Source organism: Astatotilapia calliptera, chromosome 8 (assembly GCF_964374335.1).
Source record: "Astatotilapia calliptera chromosome 8, fAstCal68.1, whole genome shotgun sequence".
NCBI lineage: Eukaryota > Metazoa > Chordata > Actinopteri > Cichliformes > Cichlidae > Astatotilapia > Astatotilapia calliptera.
In genome coordinates this window covers 18,229,477-18,255,485 of record NC_137429.1, presented here as the reverse complement: position 1 = coordinate 18,255,485, position 26,009 = coordinate 18,229,477, and the positions used below count along the sequence as shown (strand labels likewise).

General features: G+C 39.9%; 1 protein-coding gene across 4 annotated transcripts; it reads left to right on the top strand.

Moving 5' to 3' along the window:
- The first annotated feature begins 1,687 nt into the window (after window positions 1-1,687).
- On the top strand, window positions 1,688-25,487 carry LOC113028453 (alpha-1,6-mannosylglycoprotein 6-beta-N-acetylglucosaminyltransferase B-like). 4 transcript variants are annotated; one of them, XM_026178729.2, is made up of 19 exons: window positions 1,688-1,844; window positions 2,269-2,324; window positions 4,656-4,771; window positions 10,027-10,156; window positions 10,247-10,395; window positions 15,898-15,962; window positions 17,405-17,578; window positions 17,657-17,824; window positions 17,924-18,093; window positions 18,348-18,479; window positions 18,928-19,061; window positions 19,656-19,760; window positions 20,348-20,481; window positions 21,693-21,848; window positions 21,926-22,072; window positions 22,213-22,329; window positions 22,446-22,520; window positions 23,909-24,069; window positions 24,382-25,487. In XM_026178729.2, the coding sequence occupies exons 2-19, from the start codon at window positions 2,299-2,301 to the stop codon at window positions 24,551-24,553; spliced, it is 2,331 nt and encodes a 776-aa protein (XP_026034514.2). In that variant the 5' UTR covers window positions 1,688-1,844; window positions 2,269-2,298; the 3' UTR covers window positions 24,554-25,487. The 4 variants fall into 4 exon arrangements, with proteins under 4 accessions (XP_026034514.2, XP_026034518.2, XP_026034519.2 ...); XM_026178733.2 differs by lacking the exon at window positions 19,656-19,760; XM_026178734.2 differs by lacking the exon at window positions 24,382-25,487 and having other exon boundaries at window positions 22,213-22,324; window positions 23,909-24,060.
- The last annotated feature ends 522 nt before the right edge of the window (window positions 25,488-26,009 follow it).

Here is a 26,009-nt window from a genome sequence, read left to right as displayed (position 1 = left end):
GTCAGGAGGCAATGGACCCTCTGAGCGAGTCGTGCAGCAGCACTGGACCTTCCATTGGTCTGACAGGTTTTGGACAAGTCACCCTTTGAAGCCAAATCAGGAATGTCCCTGAGAGAGAACTCAATCAGTCAGTGAATACTGTTTTCTTTCAGCAGTTAGTACAGCCAAGAGACCTCCACGCAGTCTCTGTCAGCTGTACATGTTGGCATTGGAAGCCACGTGGCTCTGGAGTCACACTGTGGCCAACATTGTTTCACCCAGACATATTACTGAGGACACAGAACTTCAGGTATACTACCCTGTATACTTATGATCTGAGCAAGAAGAGAGGGCCAGTTTGACTTGTCCTTTCATTCTGGCTTAACATGAAATTTCCCACTTGTGGGACTAATAAAGGTATCTTATCTTATCTTATCTTATCTTATCTTATCTTATCTTATCTTATCTTATCTTATCTTATCTTATCTTATCTTATCTTATCTTATCTAACCGAGCTTCAAGTTCTTAGAAAAGCTCTTTGTGTGTTATAATGGGAAGAATAAAGGAAAAGCTCTGTTTAAACAGCAGGACTGTTGCCACAATAAAGCAGGTATATGAAGTGACAGGTGTGTCTATGCCCACATATTTTATTTTTCATTCTACCAGAGGTGTGGCCACATCATAGACACCGATATGTCTCTTTGGGGGAAAACTGTACTGCGACATCCTAGTTGTACCAAAATGCATCGTAATGCGTCCTCTGGGACCACGTTAGCATGATCCACTTTGTTTACTGCCACTGGCACTAGAGAAAGAATGAAGCAGAGTTAGGAACAGGTTAAGAAGGCAACTATGCTTCTGTGAATTTCCTGATGACTGCCAGTCATGGTGGTCACTTGGAGCGTTTCAATGGAAGAACTTTCTCAGAAGCCGGATGCAGTGTATTTACAGCATACATGTACTCGTAGCCTACATGCTCACAAAAACAGTAGAGTTTGTGTTCTTAAATTACTCCTAAAGGAACCAGCTTAGAATGTTTGCTGCCCTGAATCATGTTAACTTACATGTGACACACATTAGAGCTTTTTCTGCCAAATAGGACAAAGAAAATATAGGTCCCTAAAAAAAATGCTCTGCTATAACGTTTAAGCCCAAGTTAACACTGGAGTGCTTTAGAAAGACCTTTTTCATTTTCACTTTCTCACTTTCCACTGCAGGACTTGGACTATAAGGCCATCTCAGAAGTAATTCATAATCAGATTTGGTGAAACATACTTTTACATACACCAAAATCTGCGCCTCAAACGCATGAAATTCTATCTAACCCTGACATAGTTACAACATAACATGTCAAACTTACAATCTTTTCCCTGCATTGTTACTTACACACTTTCGAGTGGGCATTTTCTTTGTTCTATCACCATCATTATGATTTTCACTGTCATTAAGTTCCTTCCATCTTGTGTCTATAACATTTCATTTAGCACCAAAGCTTTGCACCCACTGAGCTACCTAAATAAGTTCCCAGCTTGTGTATTAATTCACTACTAGGACTTAATGTGAGCCTGAAAGAAAGTGACACCCAGTAGCGTGGGCTCCATTGTACCTCTGAAAGGCCGAAGCAGCACTCTGGGTATTGTCTTCTTTAAAGGGGAGTCTGGTTCCCTTGACTACCGCAGGATGCCTACCCATAGGCCCTGGGAGAGAGAGAAAAGGCAGGGCCAGAGACGGAGGGAAAAGAGAGCGGAAAGAAGTAAAAAAGGAGGCAAGCCACGTCCCGTCCTTAACTTTATTTGCTTTTTCAAGTTTGTGTTTTCAAAGCAGGCCAGATGGCTGCCACTGGGTTGGGTTGAAGGCCTACAGAGGTGAGGATGTTTCTGAATGTGTGGTTGTCTGTGTGCTGACTGGTTTTGTGAGGCAAACTGTTGAGACATCTCTGTGTATGACTCACACTGACCTACAACAGGCTGGTGACAGGCGTTTTTTTGTTTTTAGCATCTCTATCAGTCTAATGAACATAACAGAAATGCCGAAAGACCACTGGCCAAACAAGCTGGCGGTTTTTCCTGCAGGCAGCAGCATTACTCTGACATCTATTTATGCCTGTAAAATTTGTTGATGGAGTTTAGTTGGAAAGTGTGCCCATTAATTTGCAATTTTAAAAAGAAAAAGTACAATGGTTTTCTGTCACTTCAATCCAAATTAGTTAATAAGAAATGTAACCGTACCACTTTTGCAGTGTAGTGCATGTTTAATTTATTGGAATTTCTAATGTTATTACTTCGACAGTGACATCCTACTCCCTGTAAACTGAGGGCCATGCGCGTCACACTGCGGCCTCGTAGGTAAGCCCCAGTCTCGTTATAGCTCACAGTAGAAAAACAGGTCACATATTGCTTTTCTTCCTTTGGCTGCCTGAAATTGTCATTTTCATTTTGACAGCTAATTGTTTAGCTGGTTTTAGTGCATAACTGGATCTCCCCAGCATGTGATATCACCAGCAGTAGGCCAACCATTACTCAGTAACTTGTTTTAACATGATTTCTCCTGTGAGGCTTTTGAGCCGTTCAGCTCAAAGTTTGTGATGAGTGCACTGACAATTTTGATGAAATGCAACTGAGTGGAAAATAATTTGATCTGGATCTGAATCTGGAGCTTTATAGGCACTAGGAGAGCCCTCAAAGTTATTGTGTGGGCATTTGAGCCTGGCTATGCAGTATGTTTTCGGGTTAGGGTGAATACTTTTACTGGCCTGATGAAAGTGAGAGAGAGTGATGGCTCTATAAGCCCCAATTAAATCTTCAAATACTTGTTTTTACACGCCAGAGTCCCCTCACTTGAAGTCATGGAACAATTTAGCTCTCCACATTCACTAAATGAATTTAGTGAAAGGCAAAGTCCGCCTGTGTGTGTTTTTTTAATCGCATCAAGGTTACTACTAAAACCAAATTTATAAAGTTTAAAGGACATTTAACTGGTTGGGCATGGTGAAAACTAATTTTAAAAAGTGATGTTTTATTTCCTGCAAGATGCATGGCCAATAAATAATAAAAATAAACAATCAAAGGAAATAATAACAACAAGATGATGTTGATTTTACTGCAGCAAATGGTGTCTTGTCTTGTCAGACAGGTTCTCTTTGGGGGCATTTTTAGAGATTAAAGGCAAAACTACACCCTCAACCATTTGAAAAGACGTGAATTATGATTTGATAACAAAATACACCTATATATAAAATTAATATTTTAGAGGTAGTTCAATACTATGCAAAAGTATTTAACTACCTCTCACTTCTTTATATATTGCTTTCAAGGAGCCAGACTTTACCATCAGATTTGATCCACCATCTGGAAAAAGTCTAATTATCAACAGCTTAATTTTTCAACAATGTAGTAAAAGTATATCTAGATAGAAAATCACAACGAAACTCATGAACTGGCCTGCCAAAGCCCAGAGTGGGATCATCTCAAGACAGAAAAAAAGAAAAGAAAAAGCCTGGATAATGATGAATGAAAACTACTTAATAAAATTACATGAAAGATGCCTAAGAGAGTTCAAACTGTGTGAAGAATAAATGTGTTCATACAAAATGACCATGCATTTGCCTGATATACTGTATTTCCATGTAAACTGCATCACCTATGTCCCATTATCCAAGCAATGTATAAAAATGAGGGATAGCTTCTGACTTTAACGCTGTATTGTATTCAATTACATTCTTTGGCTACGTCCACACGTACACGGGTATTTTTGAAAACGGAGATTTTCCGTTTTCGTTTTAAAAAATAATCCCGTCCACACGTAAAGGCAGAAATGAAGGAAAACGCTGCTAGGAACATGCCAAAGCAGCAGGTGGCGCTATATTCCTAACCGTGTAGAAATGTTGGCCAATCAGAAGTCTAGAAGCCTCGGTGGGAAAAAGTAAACAAAGCTGGAGAGTAAATGTGTGTATATATGTAAGCATTTAAACACTGCAATTCATTTCACCGAAACAATAACGTGGCGCACACTGTGACGTCAAAAAAGGCGCACATCTTTGACGCTGCGTTTTCTCCGTTTTTCTCGTCCACACGTAAATGCAAAAACGGAGTTTTAGAAAATATCCACCCTGGCCGGAGTTTTTAAAAATCTCCGTTTTCGTGTGGACGAAAGGTGCAAACACATAGAAAAATCTGCGTTTTCAAAAATACCCGGGTACGTGTGGACATAGCCTTTGTCAGTTTAAAAACGCAGGCTATGGGGTAGCTGAAATAGTTAGCTTAAACTGTCTGCCAAAGGTAGACTTATCATCAAGCAACAACAACTGCTAACAAAAGTAACAGGTAAGTAGGCTTAACCTAAAAGAAACGGGATATTAAAGTAATAAAAACGGCTTAAATAATTATCTAAAACGAGTAGCTAATAGGTAAAGCTAGCAATAATGTTAAAATTGTGTTAGCATATAGTTTAAAGTTAAAACTAGTGGAAGAGTTAGAGTCAAAGTAAACACAGGTAGGACAAAGTCTACAATGGCTTCTACAGTGTGTCAACATAAAACACAACACTGAATAACATCCAGTTTCAAATAAGGATACATGAGCCTATTTTGCTGGGCTGTGGAGGTACATCACACCAAAAAAGGCTTGGTGACCACTGATTGTTCTGTAGAGTGTTTCTCTGTGTATTGTGCCCTCTAGTGGCTGCCTGGTGCTGTGTCTGTGCCTGTCTGTGGTCACCCTGCTGTTACAGAGCCTGTGGGTGCCACTGGAGATGACCAGAGATGATCCTGCAGGGAGCTCACCCGAGGATCTGGGTAACTCATACACACGAACACACAGTTTAGTTTACAAGTGGATTTAGTTTCCTATTAAAACTTTTCTGAAAATGCAAAAATGGTAATACATTAGCGCGCACCCACATTACCATAGTTTTGGGCAACAGTGATTATGAAAGAAGCTCTTTGTGTGCAGAGATTAAGATCTGACCTGACTGATTTGCCAGTGTTATATGAAGATTTGTACACAGTTCCCGGTGGGCCCTCCCAGGCGTCTGACAGTTGTGGGTTTGTGGCCAATCCCAAAATCATTTGTCTGGCTAAACTGTTTCTCTAAAGGAAGGCATTTAAGATGGTGTAGACAAGGTTGTTTGGGAAGGTTTCTTAATTCACTTCACTTGACTTATATGAAGTGTGGTAATGCCACACATAGGAATACATTTATACATAATATGCTTCTACAGTGAATAAAAATAGCTGTCTTGTGAGGATTAGTAACCAAATATATACACTTAACATAAGAAAGAGCCAGCTCTTTTGTGAAAGACTTGAACAATGTGCCTACCAGTGAATCGGTTTCAAAATGCAACCACAAAAGATGATACTTGTCTAAACATTCCGATGCTTTTCGTCTCAAATTCTAGGAAAATTGTTTTTAGCAGACAGTATAACCCACTCCTGCATTTAAGCCACTGACACACACAGCCACAATTGCTTTGTGCTCTGTGGGACCCACCAGAAGTTGTGTACAAAGAGCCACCCAGCAGTAGTTGTACTGGAAAAAATACCACATGGGAATATGGCCTGTATTTATATAGCGCTTTACTAGTCCCTAAGGACCCCAAAGCGCTTTACATATCCAGTCATCCACCCATTCACACACTGGTGATGGCAAGCTACATTGTAGCCACAGCCACCCTGGGGCGCACTGACAGAGGCGAGGCTGCCGGACACTGTTGCCACCGTGCCCTCTGACCACCACCAGTAGGCAACGGGTGAAGTGTCTTGCCCAAGGACACAACGACCGAGACTGTCTGAGCTGGGCCTCGAACCGGCAACCTTCCGATTACAAGGCGAACTCCCAACTCTTGAGCCACGATCGCCCCACGATAGCTGTACACAATTAATCCAGCTCCCATTTATCACCAAACATTCATCTCTGTGGAAAATCTGCAGTTTTGCAAAGTTATTTGATATATTAAATCTTAAAATGATGCCCGATTGCACTGATATCGTATTATGAAAATTCAGGATTTCTTATTTTTTGCACATTTGTCACACTTACAGTTTTCTGATCATCAAACACATTTAATATTAGACAAAGATGACCCGAGTAAATACAAAATGCAGTTTTTGAAGGATGATTTCATTCATTCATTTCCTACCTGCCCTTTGTGGAAAAAGTAATTGCCCCTCCTATTAAATTATGAAATAACGGTAATTAACCACATTGTTTTGGAAAGCTGAGTTCAGTTTCACTTTCCACACCGTGACCTGATTACTGCCAGACCTGCTGATTCAAGAAATCACTTAAACAGAACATGTCTGACAAAGTGAAGCAGGCTAAAAGAGCTTGAAAATCAACACATCATGGTACGATTTAAAGAACGAACAGAGAGGCAAAGACATTGACATCCAATAGGCTGCAAGAGCTTACAAAGGCTTTCTAAGGTTTTGGGACTCCTGTGAACGACAGCGAGAACCATTATCCAGAAATGGAGAAAACTTGGAATAGCGGCAAATCTTTCCAGGAATACCAACCAAAATGACTCCAACAGTGCACTGACAACTCATCCAGGAGGACACAAAAGGACCCAGAAAAACATCTGAAGAACAGCAGGCAGGGAGAAAAGTGATGATTCTAAGGGGGCTTGACTGACAGGGGGCCTATAAAAGCGTAGATGTTTGGTTCACAAAGTATTTATGAACGCGTTTGTTTTCTAGCATTAGTTTTGCTTTTTGGGGATTTTTTTTGGCAACAAGGAATAAAATCCAGTGAGCCCCTGACCCAGCATTTGATCCCTTTGGCATCTCTGCTCCAATTTCCAAGTGTGAACTCTTAGATCCAACCTTCTGAACTGCTTATCTCGCAGAGGCTTATTTTTGATGCACATAATTGATTGAACCATCAATTCTGCGATCTACCAGGAAATCCTGAAAGACAACGTCTGGGGAGCAGTTTTTGCCTTTGAGCTCAGTGGCACTTGGGTTAAGCAGCAGGACAATGATCATATGCAAGTGCACCTCTGATTGGCTAATGGAGAGACCCAGTCAATTCTGTACTTCAACCCCAGTAAGATACGTTAGTATGATGACAACAGGCCTAAAAACCCTCCACTGTGGCTAAATTAAAACAATTCTGCACAAAAGAATGGGCCAAAATTCTTTTTCAGTGTAGTAAAAGAGTATTTGTCTGTTATCACAAAGGCTTGATTGTACTTCTTGCTGCCAAGGTTGACACAACCAATTATTAGGTTTAGCTGCCAGCTACTTTTTCACATACGGCAGGTCGGTTTGGATAACTTTTTTCTCATAATAAATGAAATCATCATTTAGAAACTGCATTTTGTATTTATTCCGGTTATCTTTGTCTATTATAAGAATTTGTTTAAGGATTTGTAACATGTAACTGTGACAAATATATGAAAAAAAAGAAAAAGAAAACACAAATGAGGAATGATTTGAATTTTATTTGAAACATTTTCTATTTTCTACGTCTGCGACTTCAAAGTAAAGGTTGCAGACATGTAAACATACAGAAACACATGATTTTACTAGCTGCACAATCTTTACAAGCTTTGAACTATTACAGTCATGCAGTTAGCTTGTAAGTTATTGCAGGGTCCCATGTCCTCTCTCATTGTCTCTGCACCCAAAGGAGCCCTGGCAGGCCAGTAATAACATGTTGACAATCAGCTGAGCAAACAAAGATGAAATGACATTATGATTTTCTCTGTGCATCACAAGTTAAAGCCAGTGTAGCACTCAATATTTGATGCTCAATGCCAGCAAAACTATTTTAAAATGCTCTTTGTGAATAGAATTTTTGTTTGGTCAAGACATCCTCAATATATTACGCTGTTTCACTCTGAACTCTTTAAGCATCATCATCAGTATTTATGGCAACATACAGTCGCTATTTTCACAGTTAGAGGGCTGTCTAACTGAGGTTCTGACAATGAAAAATGCTGCTTTAGGTCACCCAGTTACTATATACTCAGTCCACATGCCCAAACTCAAGAAGTAGAGGGTTCTTGTTTAACTTGTCATAATAGTCAGTGTTAAAAATATCACTGTAACCTACCTCCTTTGGTCAACTAGCAAGATGTATGTATGGTGACGTAGGGCAACTGACCTCTTTTTTCATGTATGTGTACAGTTGTGGTGAGAAGTCTACAACTGTCAGAAGGACTATTATAAATTTACACAAATCTTTTAATAGGTTTACGGTTCTACAGTGTCTTTTAACTTCACTGGACCAAGGCCTATTAACTTCTCATTAGCGATCATGGTGGACTACAACTGGTAGTGTTTCTTTGCAAGCATAAAAAGGATTTATTCACCAGCCCTCACTGGATTGACTCAGAACTTTGGGAAAGTCCAAAGAAACTTGGTGAAGAGCTTGGTGAAGAGCTAAGAAACAGAATTGTAGATTTATACAAGTTGGAGCCATTTCTAAACAACTGCGGATTCCAAGGTCATAATTCAGACAGTTATACGTAAGCACAAGTTATTCAGATGTGTCACCACTTTGCAAAGGTCTGGAGGAAGACTCAAACTGTCACCCTTAGATGAGAGGAAATCGGTTAAGATAGTTAGGAAAACCCCATGAACCAGGAAGGTTCAAGTCTGCCATGAATGGGAAACTGCTGGAACACCAGCGTCACCGTCAACACTGAAATGAATCTTACTGAGAAGGTGCAGACCAAAAAATCAACGCCATTGACCTCGACTGAAGTTTGCGTCTGCCTACGGGGACAAGCCTCCTGTAGAAAAGTTTGATGGTCAAACAAGTCAAAAAATTGAGCTAGTGGTCACAATGACATGAGGTATGTTTGAAGGTATAAAGGTGAGGTTTTCAAATTTAAGAACACTACAGCAACTGTCCAGCATGATGGTGGTAGCGCGGTGCTTCGGGGCTGTTTTGCTGCCAGTGGTACTGGTGCATTGCACGAAGTGGATGGAGCAGTTAAAAAAAGAGGACTACTTCCAGATTCTTCAACTACACCTCACATCAACAGTTAGAAGATTGGAGCACATAGAAACACAAGTGGGTGTTCCAACAGGACAATGATGCCAGACACACAACAAAACTGGTTCTGGAACGGCTAAAGAAGGATAACATTAAGCTGCTGGAATGGTGTTTCCAAAGCGCCGAATTCACCCCTGTTAAAAATTTGTGGACAACACTTAAAAGCTGGATCCATTTCAGGAAACCAAACAATTCAAATCAACTATACTAATTCTGCCTTGCAGAGTGAACTAATTATGCCATAAATATCTGCTCGAGGTGGAACTTGCTATGGGAAATTTAACCAACTATTAGTGGGGTTGTATGTGGGTCTTTATGTATACTTTGACCCTTTGACGATCAAAGAAAATTCAACATTTAAGTCAGTAACAGTTTGTGCTACTCAATCATATCTACCCTTGAAAAAGAAAAGTTCAAAGAAATCATTAAAAGTCCAAAATTCATGCCCATGAGGTGGGGATGTAAACTCCTAACCATGACTGTATATCACCTCAGAGACTTTTCTTTTTGCTTGATTATTATTATTATTGTTGTTTATTTAAATTTTTTGATTTATTAGATAGCGATAGTGAAGAAAGACAGGACAGCAGAGTAAGAGAGTTTGAAAACATGCAGCAAAGGGCTGTGGGCGGGACTCAAACCCAGTCTGCTTCAAGTCCAACCGGCAAACTGGAACGCTAAAGAGCCTTTTCTAAAGCACGTGAGGTCAGTATTTTGAACTAGCGTGACCTCTAATAAAGAATGTGCAAGCATTCGCTAAATAGACTGGTCTCCCTCCTGGTTCATCATTCATTGTTGCTCAGTCAGGAAACCTTAAAGTCACATTTTAACCCACTGAGTTTGCTATTTCTTGGGGTTTATGGGACAAGGTTTGAGCAAATAAGTTTAGTCAAATAAAATGCAATAGTGCTCTTTGTAGTGAAAGAGTGTGTTTTTATGAATACCTTTATTTAATAGACTAATAATATTCATTTTAGACTTAATAATACCACTTCTAGATTACAACATGTGACATACTCTATGCGTATACTTTAAATTACAGGTCAGCGTGGGCTTAGCTTTCGTAACCTGGCTCTTCGCTTGGAGGCTTTGAATACTCAGGTACAGAGGCTGAGCAGAGAGAAAGATGGCTCCAAGCTGACCAGAAATGATCTCACTTTGCTGCTGCAAAGGTATTGATTTGTGGAGCTCAGTATTTTTAAATATAGATATGACTTATAGTGCATTTTTGTGGTCACACATGGGTTTCTGCTTTTTCCCAGCTTCAGACAGGACCAGCAAGGTTTGGCTCGTTTAGTAGAAAGAGAGCTGAAAAGAGTATCGCAGAGGCTTGATCAGCTCAGCCGTCACCACCAACACCACCATCAGGCTGAAGCTCCAACACCACTTGTTAGCCGTAGATCACACACAGGTGAAGTCCAGGCTTTTATCACTTCCAATATTTCTTAAATGACTTAACATGGTTTACATTGTGTTTACAATGATCAACCTCGATTCTCTTAAACTAAAACGATGATACAGGAATAGACTTACCATATGTGCTCACTTTTTTCTTGACTTCAAGAGACAGTTTTGTATTTCATTGTTCAGTTTGGATTTGTTATTTCCTGTGGGTGGAAATTGTAAACTTGTACGCAATGGTTTGGGCACCCATGAGCAAATAATATTTGCTTTAGTGGTAATTATTGAAGTAAAAATAAAGGGAATACAACCCCTACAATAACAAACAGACATTAAAAATAAATCTTTCTTCAAATGTAAACACATCAAAAATTGTGATTAGGAATTTTCTGCTCACTACAGCTTCAAAGCTACAATGAGCAAATTTGCTGACTCTAAACCTTGTTCTGACCAAAAGTCGCTCTAAGCAGCTAAAAAACAATTCCAGCTTGCAGTTTCTGTAGGAATTAAAATGAGGGAGTTGTGGTAGTCAAGATGAGATCTGGGAAAAAACTTCTGGAAGAAACTCTATCTGCTGAACCAAAAGACAAAGTAAACCCTGTCATATTCAGTCATATGCATAGGGGCTGTGAGAAGGTTTAGCTGGCGTGGACACCTAACTATGTGAATGTCATAACTTCAGAATGAGACAACGTATGAGTTTCAAATTTATACCATAGGGGGTATCTACTAAAAATCTTGGATGAGTTCGAATCTCAGTGACCTTGACCTCAAGGTCAGAAGAAGTTTTCTGAAAATCTTGTGAATATTTTAAATTTCATTCAAATATTCACAGCACAGATGTGTCTACTAGGAGGCTGAGGGGTTGTGCTGGCAGTTGTCAGTGTTTTTGAATCGTCCTAGTGTCAAATCATACGTGTCAAGAATTAGAAGTCAGTTGTACAAGTCTGAAGTTACTCACACATTTTATTTTTTATTTTATTTTTGTAGAGCAGATAATGCTTTTTGTTTCAGACACATCTCCTCATTAGCCAATCATCACCTACACACTTCAAAAGCTGTCTGCCAATTTAGGAGGTCAGTAATTTGATCCCCAGCTCCCGCATCTGTACATCAGAGTATCCTTGGGTAAGGTACTAAACTCAAAGCACCCTGTAATTGATCCATCGGGTTTGCATATGTCCATGAGTGCTAAAAACCTATCTATGGATGCAGCTCATAGAGTTCTTTGCATGCTAGTTGAGAGTAAAAAAGTGGGTAACACTTTACAATGCAGCCCACAACTAAGGGGGTAATTCCGCTGTAATTAAATGGCTTTATAATGTATTTTATTTGGAATTGCAATTATATTTGCCTAAAACTACTTAAAGGCAGTTTCACTAGAAGGAGGTAAAAAGTCAGGTTTTTACAGGAAACAAAGAAATAATGATACTGTCAGTAACCTTAAGTATTACGTTATTCATTGGTAACATAGCGGAAAAATAAACAATATTTCTCCTTCTTTCAACATAAGTATTCGGTAAATATAGAGTGGCTTAACTTTGCCTCCCTTTGATTATTTTTAGATAAATATATTTACACTGTAATTTCAATTAAACACATTGAAATCCTATTTAATTACAGGAAAATTGTGCCCTTAGTTATGGGCTGTATTATAAAGTGTTACTGTCAATTGACTATGCACTAAACAGGGAAAGGAAAGAACACTTACGATGGCCAAATCGAACAATTTTAGAATTCAAAAAAATTCAAGTTACTACTGGGTTTTTTCAAATCAGTGACTGAATAGAAACAAACACAGACGGTGGCTCGTGTGTCCTCTTTTGAAAGAACTTCTCTTATCTGCTGCACTAACAGCTTCTACATGTAGCCTCATCATAAAAGTCCTTGTGTGAACAACGTAAAGCAATGTCTGGATATAAAAGACTTCTTTGAGGGACAAATAAATGCTAAATTGTGCCATTTGGCCAAAAAAGCCATAGGAATTTGATAAAATAACACCTTGCAAATCTCCAAGGAGTGTGAGCTCAAGCTTTTGGAATGACTCCCACTGTTCTCTGACTTCAACATTATTGAAAATCTGCAGGGGAATTTTAAACATATACAGTGGGGCAAAAAAGTATTTAGTCAGCCACCGATTGTGCAAGTTCCCCCACTTAAAATGATGACAGAGGTCAGTAATTTGCACCAGAGGTACACTTCAACTGTGAGAGACAGAATGTGAAAAAAAAATCCATGAATTCACATGGTAGGATTTGTAAAGAATTTATTCGTAAATCAGGGTGGAAAATAAGTATTTGGTCACCTCAAACAAGGAAAATCTCTGGCTCTCACAGACCTGTAACGTCTTCTGTAAGAAGCTTTTCTGTCCCCCACTCGTTACCTGTATGAATGGCACCTGTTTGAACTCAACATCTGTATAAAAGACACCTGTCCACAGCCTCAAACAGTCAGACTCCAAACTCCGCCATGGCCAAGACCAAAGAGCTTTCGAAGGACACCAGGAAAAGTATTGTAGACCTGCACCAGACTGGGAAGAGTGAATCTACAATAGGCAAGCAGCTTGGTGTGAAAAAATCAACTGTGGGAGCAATCATCAGAAAATGGAAGACATACAAGACCACTGATAATCTCCCTCGATCTGGGGCTCCACGCAAGATCTCATCCCGTGGGGTCAAAATGATCATGAGAACGGTGAGCAAAGATCCCAGAACCACACGGGGGGACCTGGTGAATGACCTGCAGAGAGCTGGGACCAAAGTAACAAAGGTCACCATCAGTAACACACTACAACGGCAGGGAATCAAATCCCGCAGTGCCAGACGTGTTCCGCTGCTGAAGCCAGTGCATGTCCAGGCCCGTCTGAAGTTTGCCAGAGAGCACATGGATGATACAGCAGAGGATTGGGAGAATGTCATGTGGTCAGATGAAGCCAAAGTAGAACTTTTTGGTATAAACTCAACTCGTCGTGTTTGGAGGACGAAGAATACTGAGTTGCATCCCAAGAACACCATACCTACTGTGAAGCATGGGGGTGAAAACATCATGCTATGGGGCTGTTTTTCTGCCAAGGGGACAGGACGACTGATCCGTGTTAAGGACAGAATGAATGGGGCCATGTATCGTGAGATACTGATGGAAGGAGCCAAAACCTCCTTCCATCAGTGAGAACTTTGAAGATGAAAAGAGGCTGGGTCTTCCAACATGACAATGATCCAAAACACACCGCCTGGGCAACAAAGGAGTGGCTCCGTAAGAAGCATTTGAAAGTCCTGGAGTGGCCTAGCCAGTCTCCAGACCTCAACCCCATAGAAAATCTGTGGTGGGAGTTGAAAGTCCGTGTTGCTCGGCGACAGCCCCAAAACATCACTGCTCTCGAGAAGATCTGCATGGAGGAATGGGCCAAAATACCAGCTACTGTGTGTGCAAACCTGGTAAAGACCTATAGTAAACATTTGACCTCTGTTATTGCCAACAAAGGTTATGTTACAAAGTATTGAGTTGTATTTTTGTTATTGACCAAATACTTATTTTCCACCCTGATTTACGAATAAATTCTTTACAAATCCTACCATGTGGATTCATGGATTTTTTTTTTCACATTCTGTCTCTCACAGTTGAAGTGTACCTCTGGTGCAAATTACTGACCTCTGTCATCATTTTAGGTGGGGGAACTTGCACAATCGGTGGCTGACTAAATACTTTTTTGCCCCACTGTACAAGACCACCTAAAACTATTTCAGGAGTTATAGTTATCCGCAGGACATTGCAGACAGAATAAAGACAGACTTTTAGCTTGATACAAAACAGATGACTTAATGGGATGCCGAAACTTTTGCACAACCCGAAGTTATAGTTACTTAACTTCAATTTTAAATTTGCAAAAAGTGAATTACCATTTTTTATATTACTATTTTTTCCATTCAGAATTTGTAAATTGTCAGTATACAACTGTATATCCTGTATATATAAAGATTCTTTGCAACTGAAATATGTAAAATCAAAGGTGTATTTTTTTCAAATAATTAATTATTAAAAATATATTCAGTATAATATTTTCAGTATAACAATCAAGTATATTTAATTTTATCAGATTCCATTAAATTTAACAATTTAACTATGAAACAAAATGACATGGAAAATTTACATATAATCAAATTATTAGTTAGTTCAAGTTTTCCAAAACCAAATTTGAGGAGATTAAATTTGGCTGACTGGGTCTCACTGAGAGGTCGGGCATATAAATCTTTCCTAGTTTAACTTAATTTTAGAGTTCCCTTCATTAGAAGCACTCCATTGTTCAAGATCCAATAAGAATTATACTTTTTTAAATTAAACTGTGCTTTGACTATACTAAATAATAAAAAAAATCCCAATAATTGGCTGGTTACTTACCTCTCTGTGGGTGCCTGTATCGGTACAGTGATCCTCTGAGCCAAATGTATGGTTCACAGCCTTAGAAAAGGTTAACCACACACTGAAATTAACAAGCTGTGATAATAGAAGGTGTGAATGGTGGGTCTACAGGTCAGTGTGTGTGCAGGTGGTTATGGGGGATGAAGTCCTTGAATAGAAGTTTAACAAGTCCCACATAGCCAGCACCAATCCACTGGGCATGGGGAGGGAAAAAAGTTTACGTTACGACCCTCCTGTGAGGTGTCAGGTGAGAGTCGGGTTACGCACGCACGCCAGTTAGCACGCGAAGGATTGTATGGGTATGTGAGTGCCGGGGATGGGTAAGTATGATTCAAAAAGTGGAATTCATATAGTTTAGGCCACACAGACACCATCACATGGATATGCTTGTAGACACACTTCTGTGGACATGCATGTCCACATGTGCCACCCGCATATTCAGAGGCACACACTTCCCACCAATACCAGCCTATTCGCCCCTCACCCTCTCCCTCCTACATTACCTCACACTCATAAAATATGTCTGAATTACCCAGGAGTCCTTTCACCAACTTGTCTGCCCATACTCCTGTTTTTGCAGAAGGTTTTTTCTTTCTTTCTGCTGTGCTCGTATAGCATAACACTGTTTTTAGGTGCTCATGCTTCAGCTCAGCCTACAAGTTTTCTTCTCTTTCCCTTTTTACTAGGTTGTTTTACACAGTTAAGGACTGTGTACTTTGGCAAGGCCAGCATGGTAAATGGGAATGTTTGGTAGGAGGCAGGTGTGTCAGGTGTGCGTGAGTGCATTCATTCCAGTTGATTGACATGGGCTAGAGATGGTGGGGGGTTTACGGGAAAGGGTCTCTGAGAGCACTAGTCTAATACCTCATACAGGCATGGCAGCACTATACATTGTGCTGATGGCTGCTACTCACTGTGCACATTTCAGTCAAGAGGTTGTATATCAAAGTTATTGTCCGCTGTTCTTCATTAGCCGAGTTGAGGTGACTCAACAGTATACGTTTTGTTACTGATGCAGGAATTAAAGAATAATGGTGCATTCAAAAGTGCCATAAAAAGGAAAAAAAAGTTTGACGGTTAATATGTTACCCCACAGGGTCCAACGAGAAGTGTCAAGTGCCAGTGGATCCTGCATATCCAGTATGTGCAGAGAAGGTGGAGGTGAGAAAGTGGAAATGTTTTGGAGTGCAAATTTAATTGGTGTATTGGAATGCTTATGCCTATATTAAAATGCTTTAAAAAAAAATATATATATATATATATATATTTTTACTATGAAGACATCCTAGCAAACATTTCAACCTTGAATGACCTTTGTCAATATCTATTTCTGGTCAAGAGACAAGACTTCCATTTCTAATCCTACTTAGCTAATAGATTTGTTGTTGTATCAGCTCCATCCATGGCTTTATGACGCAATATCTGTAACTGGCCAATATGTTAAATTCATTATGTAACTCAAGTGTTGTGCATTTTCTTAAAAACCCGATAATACTAGTCCTTGTAAATGGAAAAGACGCTCTGTGGCTGTCCATACACAATCAAGTTCTAAGCAAATTAGTTGTTGCTGACAAATGCATTTAGTTCCTTCATTGTAATCACCTGATCTATACTTTTCTCTCTCTTCTCTCTTTGTGAGAGGGTGTGACTAAAGCTCTATTCTACTGTATGTGGAAGCAATGTCAAAAATTTGTTCATCTAAATGTGGAATCTTCTTTACACACTAAGGTTAATTGTGGAGTTCCACAGGGTTCTGTACTGGGACCAATTCTATTTACATTATAAATGCTTCCCTTAGAAGGTACACCGTATATTTTTATTGTTATACAGATGACACCAGCTCTTTCTACCCATGAAGCAAAATGACACACAGCAATTAGTTTATCTGCAGGAATGTCTTAAAAACATAAAGACCTCTAACTTACTGTTTCTAAATTAAGATAAAAGTAAGGTTATTGTACTCTGTTCTAAAAATCTTAGAAACAGTATCTAAAAAGGTACCTACTCACTCTCTACCTAAAGACGCTCTCTCTTTCATTTTTAATATAGCATATAGTTAGGGCTAGGTCAGGTGACCCTGAATCCTCCCTTAGTTACACTGCAATAGGCCTAGTCTGCTGGGGGCTTCCCATGATGCACTGAGCCTTTATTCTTCACTCCTCTGTTTTCACTATTTGTGCTTATGCACCATTTTGCATTTAATCATTAGTTTTATTAATCTCCAGCTCTTTTTCAGTGTGTCTTATCGTTCTCCCCTCACCCCCAACCAATCATGGGAGATGCCCTGCCTTAGCATGAATCTGGATCTGCCAGAAGTTTCTTCTTGTTAAACTGAAGTTTTTTCTTCCCACTGTTGCGAAGTACCTGCTCATAGGGAGCCACTGTTGGGGTTTTCCCTCTATTATTATAGAGTCTTTACCTTATAATATGCTGCTGTTGCGATTTGGTGCTATATAAATAAAAGTGAAATGAGTTCAGTTGTATTGAAATGAATGGCAGTGAAATGAATGTGTCATTTATGGTTCAGTTTTTGCAGTGTACAAAGACCAATTTTGATCAGGTAAAAAACATGTTTAATAACATAACAAGTTTCTCTGTGGCAGTTCCTGCAGGCTCAGTGGCAGTCAGACCCCTGTTATGCTTTTTATGGAGTGGATGGTACCACTTGCTCCGTACTGACTTACCTCAGCCAGACAGAGGACTTTTGTCCCCCTCGAGATGGAAGAAACCACTCTAGTCTGCCATGGCATCAGAAACCTCAAGCTCACACAAAGAAGGTAGCTTCTTGATGCGCCTGTGTATGTCGATGTGGAATGATGACATTTTCACTGCTTTCATGTTATAATCATTTGCAGGCTGAGATACGTAAATCTCTACTCCCACTGTATGAGGCGATCAGCAACAACAGCAGCCCAGCAATGAAGTTTATCCGCTCCAGAGTGGAAAAAATGTCTGAACGGTGGATACAGGCTGGTCTGAGGATGAAAGAGAGCAGCAATAACACAGTCTCCACACAGATGAGGGTATATGTATATGTATAAGTGATTAAAGTTTATTGAGGTATTTCATTTTATATAGTCGATAATCAATGAAATAATAATTTGGGACTTTATATACTTTAGGTGCTGCTTTATCCTGGTGCCCTATCTGGAAGTGTTGGCCAGCGTTTTGAAGCAATGGTGGAAAGAGGTGGTCCTTTAGGAGAACTGGTTCAGTGGGCAGACCTCAGCGCTTGCCTAACAATCCTTGGCCACAACCTGATCTTCAGCACCTCACAGCACCAACTTCACAGGTTACTACTACTAATTTTATTTATTTTGACATAATTTCATTAGTTAATTGGACTGAATAGGATTTATACTCTGGCATCACTGATATATGATGTAATTACAGACCTTAAAGCCAGTTTATACATGTTTTACACAACCTTGTGTTTGTCAGTCCAGCTAATCTGTGATTACTTTACACTGTAGTGATGAAAAGAGGGAAACAATATTATTGTTGTCCTTTCTAGAACCTGACTTGTGTTTGTTGTGATTAATTCAGCTTGATAGGTGCTGCTCCAGGCAGAGGCAGCTGTCCGATCCAAAGGCCCCTCACCTTTGACCTCATTTATACCGACTATCATGGCCTCGCTCACCTCCAAGGAGCCATGGGACTGGCTTTCAAGCATTACCAGTACATAAACAATTTTCTGGATCATATAGGAAGTACATTTCAAGTCCTTTCTTATGAAGACTTTTGATGTAGTCATAAATGATTTAGAAACTACCATTATTGTCATTAATAAAAAATGATATTGTCATTAATAAAAAAACCACCAGTAATAATAAAAAATTACTTCTGTTTTCCATAAAGTTGAACTTATATGACACGTTTATACAGCTTGCTTTAGTGGATTATTGTTTCAGTGTGAAGTAGGAAAACTGTGAGATCCTTTAGTCAAAGCAATTAAACATTTACATGTTGTTTTGTCCAGTTTTTATTGGCCCTGATATTTGCCCGACACATTCAGGGCTTTGTGAGATTTTAAATATAAGTATGTCACATGATGATTGCAGCTTTATGCGCCAAAACATGTAGTAATAAGTATATCAATGAATGACAAAAACAACAATCTTTCTAGGTGTCGCTTCAGAATCTTGGACTCATTTGGCACTGAACCAGCCTTTAACTTTGCGAGCTACGCACGTAGCCATGGATATAAAACGCTGTGGGGCAGCTGGGATCTCCAACCTCTACAGTACATGACCATGTTCCGTAAGTTATTTTGTACGCATGTTGATTTGTACCTATGTCTTTCCTACGCATGGATACAATTATCTTAAAATGCACTCTAAATATGTCTCCAATGCAACCCTCTAAGTGTCCTTACAATGAGAGGATTAACAGCTAAGGTTAAATAAACTTCGTGCCCAGACGGAGCTTTCATTCCAACACCTCTCCTTGTCATCTTTCCCACCCTGCCGGGAGATGGAGAAAAGCTGGAAGCCCTGGGCCGAGAGCCACTCTTCATCCCTCAGCTTGGAACACTGTTTATTTGTCCTGCTAAAGGAGGAGGGGGGTGTTAGTTGAGGATGTGAGAAGGACCAAAAGACAGAAAGAAAACAAAACAGAAGAAGGACACGGTAGGACGAAAGAAAAGAATGAAGTTTGAGAATGTTTAAGCATTTATGCTTCTGTTTTGCAAAAGTCCAGAGGAAGACAGTTGACTGAAGGATTACAGGAAACAAGAACTGTAAACAGGCAGAAGAAACCAAAGGTCGCTTCATTCACTCCCAGCTTTTCTCCAAACCCCCACAAGCTGCATGACCATAGCAGTGTTTCATTGCATATCACTACTATATCTGATAGGTGTGTGTGAAGCGGTGAACCCAGACAGACGCTGGAGACAAGTGGAGCTGAAAAGGAGCCAGCAGGAAATTCTGTGCTGGGTGAATGAGGGGAGATTTGGCAAAGGTCTTTTAAACAAGTATCTTGAGACAAGAGGACAGCACACACACACACACGCAAAGGTTACAAATCGATGTTTGAACACACACCTTTGCTGGCACATTCCTTTTAAAGTAAATACTCATCTCTCACACCTACCTCAGTGTGTCAGAGGGCAGCAGGGTGGCAGCTGCCTATCCAAACACCTAACCTTCTTATATATGTGGAGTTCTCATTTCCTTCAGCGGATGATTTATGCTGCACAGCATGTTTTTCCTCTCTTGCAGAATTTTAATATAAACTGTTATTCAACTATAGTCCTAATAAGCGTCCTCGGCAATAGTAGCCTTCACATTTCTCTCAATCAGCTTATTCTTTATGTCATCTTCAGAGCAGATAGGTTCATAAGTGTTCACCGTCTTTGATCACAGTTTAGTTAAAATAATCACCAAGTTAGGGAGAAGTTTCTGCTCAAGTCTGTCAGCATTTCTACCAAAAACTTACTGGACTGACTTGCTGCTTTACCTTTTTCTCTCTGAACGTAGCTGAAGTTCAAACCCTTGAGTAATTATTTTTAGATCTCCTTTAAGTCCTCTTTGCTCTGTTCTCTCCAGCTCACACTCCTGATAATTCCTTCCTGGGCTTTGTGAGTGAAGGAACCGTTAGGAAGGGAAGCGAGCTCGAGCCAGTGAGCTACAAGAAAGACAGGATAGCGGTGGTCTATGGAAAACAGGACTACATGTGGCAGGTATGAGGACCAAAAAAAGTGCATATATACCAGAAAACAAACATTCACAACAAATTATGCCAAGAAGTCCTCTACTTGATGGCTATGAGAGGTTAAATGCACTGCAACCTTAGGAAAACACCAACTATTAAAAAACACACAACACAGCTGAGCTTGAATAAAACACAATGGCAATAGAAAAAAAAACACGTTGACATTTCCTTAAGTTGCAATGCGTTTGAAACCTCGTGGCCACCATATCGACTAGATCTTAGTTTGTACGTCACCCAAAACTCAAAAATACTTGTTAATAGACAGACCTGTAGAACTACTTATTTAAGGATTCATGTTTTGGTGTGAACTGCACTGGAGATATTGGGTATAAAAATGTCTGCCTTCTCTCGAGTACGATAGTTCTAGATGGTACTGCTAATAACTGCGTTACTAAGGGTACTAGCCACTTGAATTGTTGAAAAGTTAAAAGATAAGTAAATCTGAAGCTCCATGGCAATTGTTGTGAAGCTTTTGCCTTTATACCAAACTATGCCTGCCAGCCAAAGAAAACATGCAACTAGCAAACCTTATAGATGAGACACGGAGCATTAATGTCAAGTGTCTCATCAGTGGTAGATAGCTAGGAGGGGGGCAGAGGGCATCTTCCAGTCTACATGTTACCAAATATTGTTGAGCAAACTTTGGAAACACTGAACCCCTGATCTCGATGCAACTATTAGGTTGAGCTCACTTTAAAGAGCAGAAGTAATTCCAAGTAAATGGGTGAATATGGCTTATGTGGTGTGATTTCATTCACTTAGAGCAGAACAGTTAAATACCATACTATATAAATACCACTCCATTTATTTGCATGCTTGCCAGGTTGGTGGGTTCACTTTGGTAGAACGGAAATGGTTCTGTTGCTCACAGAAAGTTTGTGGCTTTATTTGAGAAACTTGATCGTTATTTCTGTTTTTAAAAGGCATTTTTTGGAACTTTTTTGGAGAACCACAAGACTGGCAATGTTTATTCCGTTATGCTGATGTGAAGGCAAACATTTCTACAGCCGGTATCACCAAAATTGGGAAGCTTACACCAGATGGATAAATAGCGCCACAGGACAGAAGAAAATATTTATATCATGTATATTTTGGTTTTGAACACGCTTGAATTTCATGTACTCAGTGATCCATCTGTTTTTTTTTTATTGTTGTTGTTTTTCTGTGTGTAATCTCCAGGGTAAATATGAGTATGTGAAAGTGATCAGTGAAGAACTGGAGACTCACGCCACAGTCTATCAGCCTCCTGGACACACATTGCATCTGCCCAGCTTCATCAGAAACCACGGACTGCTGACTCAGGAACACTTTCAACAACTTCTCCGTAAAGCTAAGGTCTAATTAAAGCCGATCACAGTGTAGAAAGAGAATTATTTTGGATAACCTGCAATATTATAAATCTTCCCTTTCAGTTGTTTGTAGGTCTTGGCTTCCCCTATGAAGGTCCAGCACCTATTGAGGCAATAGGAATGGGATGTGTCTTTATTCAGCCTAGATTTGACCCTCCACACTCATCAGCCAGCAATGACTTCTACAAGGGCAAGCCCACCACAAGACAGGCAAGCAACTCTTAAATCATGGGGATAAAACGTGAAAATAAATATTTTATATTATCTAAATTGTTATTTCATTGTTGAATCCCAAATACTGGCAATATTTTATCAAAGATATAATAACAGTTTATAATTTTCAATCGCAGATCTCCTCCCAGCACCCTTATGCTGAGGAATTCATTGGTAAACCCTACGTATGGACTGTGGATGTGACCAACAAGAGTGACATACGCGAGGCCGTCAAAGCGATTCTAAGAAGTGAGGTAGTTTTGACTAAATATACTAAATCACAGTTAAACTGTATGCTCAGTACAAACATGCACACATATTATTTCCCCAAATTCCATTTAAGGTAGCGTGTTTATGTCTGATCTTGCAGGTGAAGTCCTTCACTCCTCAGGAGTTCACTTGTGTGGGAATGCTGAAGCGGGTCCTTGGTTACATCACTCACCAGGTACAAAGATGTAAAAAAGCGATGGAGTATTATTATTAGGTGGTACCCCAGCAAATTTCAGTCATAAATCAGATTTATGAAGTATGTTCTGAAATGTGTGGAAATCTCAAAAAAGAGTGCATGCCTTTGTAAACCTATCAGTTGACGCCTCGGTGCCTTTGTTGGAATTTTTGTGGTCAGAATTTTACACAATAATTTGGGGCTTTTAATTATTTTTTTAACTGTTCTTTCCAGAGTGGAATGATTGTACAGCATACATCGTTAATGACTTTACAAATGAAAAATTGGGTGCACAAGTTGGTAATTATTTTGGATTTTCTCTAATCCTCACAGGTTTTAAATTAGACTTACAGTCTCAGGTGTATACAGACACTCACTTCAATCTTTTAATAAGTTTAAGGTTCTACAGGGTCTTTTAACTTGACCAGGCCAAATCCTATTAACATCTCATTAGTGATCATGATAGCCTGCAACTCTTTCTCTTTGCTGGCACAAAAAGGATTTGTTTGACAGTGCTCACTGGATTGACCTCAGAACATTGGGAAAGTCCAAGGAACTCAGTGAAGAGCTAAGAAGGAGAACTGTGGATTTACACTAGCTGGAGCCATTTCTAAACAACTGCAGATTCCAAGATCATAATTCAGACAGTTGCACGTAAGCACAAGTTATTCAGATGTGTCACTTCTTTGCAAAGGTCCTCAAAAGGGAATATGGGTTCAGGAACAACGCAGGAAGCATGAAGGCTCAAGCCTGCCCTGAACTTGAAACTCCTGGAACACCAACGTCACTGTAAAGCGATTTTTTACATCACAATGCTCCAAAATTGATGTATTCAAGCTTGACTAAAAATTTGCAGCTGCCCACGTGGACAAGCCAGATGTCATCTGGAGAAATGTTTTATGATCATATGAGACAAAGATTAAGCTATTTAGCCACAGTGACAAGAGGTATGTTTGGAGGAGTAAATCTCAGCCTTTCAAACCTAACAACACTGTATCAGCATAGTGGTGGTATCATCATGGAGGTCTACCTCCAAATTCTTAAACTTTACTATTGGGTCCTATTGGATATTCCAATAGAGCAATACCATAACATTCATGCCCATGATGAGTGCATGGAAACTTCTGATCACAACTGCAGTTCATATGAGTAAAGTATTGACAGAAAAAGATTTCTCCAGTTGGGGATCTATCAAACAGAATATTATCAAAGATGTGTGTATATGTGTATCTATATAATAGATAAATCCAGATTTTAAGTTAAAGTCAGGATTGTTTCCCAGGCCTTTGTTCCCTTATGAGCGTTAGATAGAGGAGCGATTTTTCAGTTCTTGCTTGGTTCAAACTCTAATTGTTGTCAGTTTTTTCCTTCTCTTTGTTATCATCAAGAACTTCTGCAGTAAATCTGTCCCTACTTGGCCACCAAAAAGTGCTCTGAGGGTTCACCTCGCTCCACTGGGTCAGTCCTGTGTGAGTGTGTGCCGGCGGTCCTCCCTCATGTGTGAGCCGGCTCTGTTTCACCACCTCAACACCCCTGCTGCGTTTACCAGGTGAGAAATTAGCAAACACTGACACATGCACATCTGGAAAAAGACCGAGGACAAAACATGAATAAAATCATGTTTGAGATCTCTTGGTGGTAATAAGATCCGAATGTTAATGCTGTGTAACCTTTTCAGCAGATAAAAATCAGTAATCACCGCCGTTTTTCTTGTACAACATCCAGGATTCCCCATAAAACTGAACAAGATCACAAAGACACCATTAAACAAATACAATGCAATATAGTAGAATGTTCTATAGTATCAACATGTACACTACTGTATATGCAAATAAATTAATTACCTTTTTTTAATTTGCAGGCTTGGATTAAGTTGCGCCAGCGTGCTGCCGGAACTCAACCACTTGTTTCCTTCTTACAGTCCTTGGGGTCGTCAGTGTGGCCTCCAGCAGGAGCCCCTGCTTTTCAGTTGTGCTGGCTCTGATCCGTCCTATCGCAGACTGTGTCCCTGCAAATCTCACCTAACTGGATAGGTTGCAATCTGTCTTGACTGCCTCTAAGTAACACTGAAAGAACTCAGGAAAAGCACCAAAGAGCCATCTGCAATGCATGCTGTACAGGTAAAGATTCCCAACAAAAGGGAGACAGCTCTCCCGCCAAAGCCATTGAAAGCCTTGCAGTCATGTTTGTGTACGTGTACACATTCAAATAACATACAATTCTGAGGAAGTAACCATGACTGAATGTCCTTTCCTTAAAGTACTTGACAAGCTGAAGAACTGTAAATCCAAGGCCTGATTTCCCTTGGCGTCAAGTGTTACTGTAGCTTAAGAAAAAAAAGCCTTTGAATGCCGGCAATATGCACCTCAGGGAAAATGTGTTTACATGTGTTTAAATCAAGTGGAAACTGGCATTGGCGAGTACAAAAGCAGACCAGTTTACATCAGTTCTTCGCCTACTCTAGTCATACACAGTGCAGTAGGCTTCAGTGTTATGCAAAATAAGTATCTAATTATTCATTCGCTTACAGTAATGTATCACAGTGGCCAGTGCTGCATGGGATTGCTGCTCATGTTGCTCCTTCATGCTTTGCTGGCTGCAGATATTAGCCTGGGGCCTTAAAGGAGAGAGGGTGACAGCCTAAGTGATGAGGCTCATTATCGGAGTGAATCATGGATAACCTCTGAATCCATTTGGGAGGTCACAGCCGTATGACCATTATTATACTGTCATCTAAACCATTGGTTCCCAACCATCTTTGACTTAGGAAACCCCCTCAGCTCTTTTTAAATCTATGCCCCCCCCCCTTCCCCACTATTGCTGTAGGAAGGAACTCATTGTTTGGCTTTCAAATGCAAACTTTATGTCATTTAAACCTGGGAAAAAAGTCAGTTAAGACAGAATTAATTGTATTTTCATGATTTTTAAAAAAATAGAAATTAAAGCTTAAAATGATTTTAATCACAACGAGTGTCTCATTTTGCACTGGGGTTCCAGGATTATTCCCCGATTGCTTCATGACTTACAGATTTGTTGAGAGCCCAAGGGTGCGTTACGGTCCAAGCTGATATGAACAAAAATGGAAATCTTACATATGTACATTTAATCATTTCCATTCTGAAAGCTCAAAGAGTCACACAGGCTTTTCTCATCACCCCCACCAACCGGTTGCACAACTACGCGTGAAAGAAACAAATGATAACAAGTAAAGGTGAAACTACAGCTCACAGTCAGTGATGAGGTGCTGCACTTACAAAGCACAGCTGTTAGCAAAGATGGCTCCAGCAATGGCAACAAGCTGCTGTTTTGAGCTTGACTGATGTGAGGTTTTTCTTGGAAACAACACGCTGATGAACTGGTGGAAAAAGAGACCTTTTTTTTTGCTTCGGTACATTTTATGTGACCAGAACATGTTGTCACTCAGAGATCAGACCGCTCAGGCCTGCGACAACAAGACTAGTTGACAACATGATAGACTAGTAAATGGCT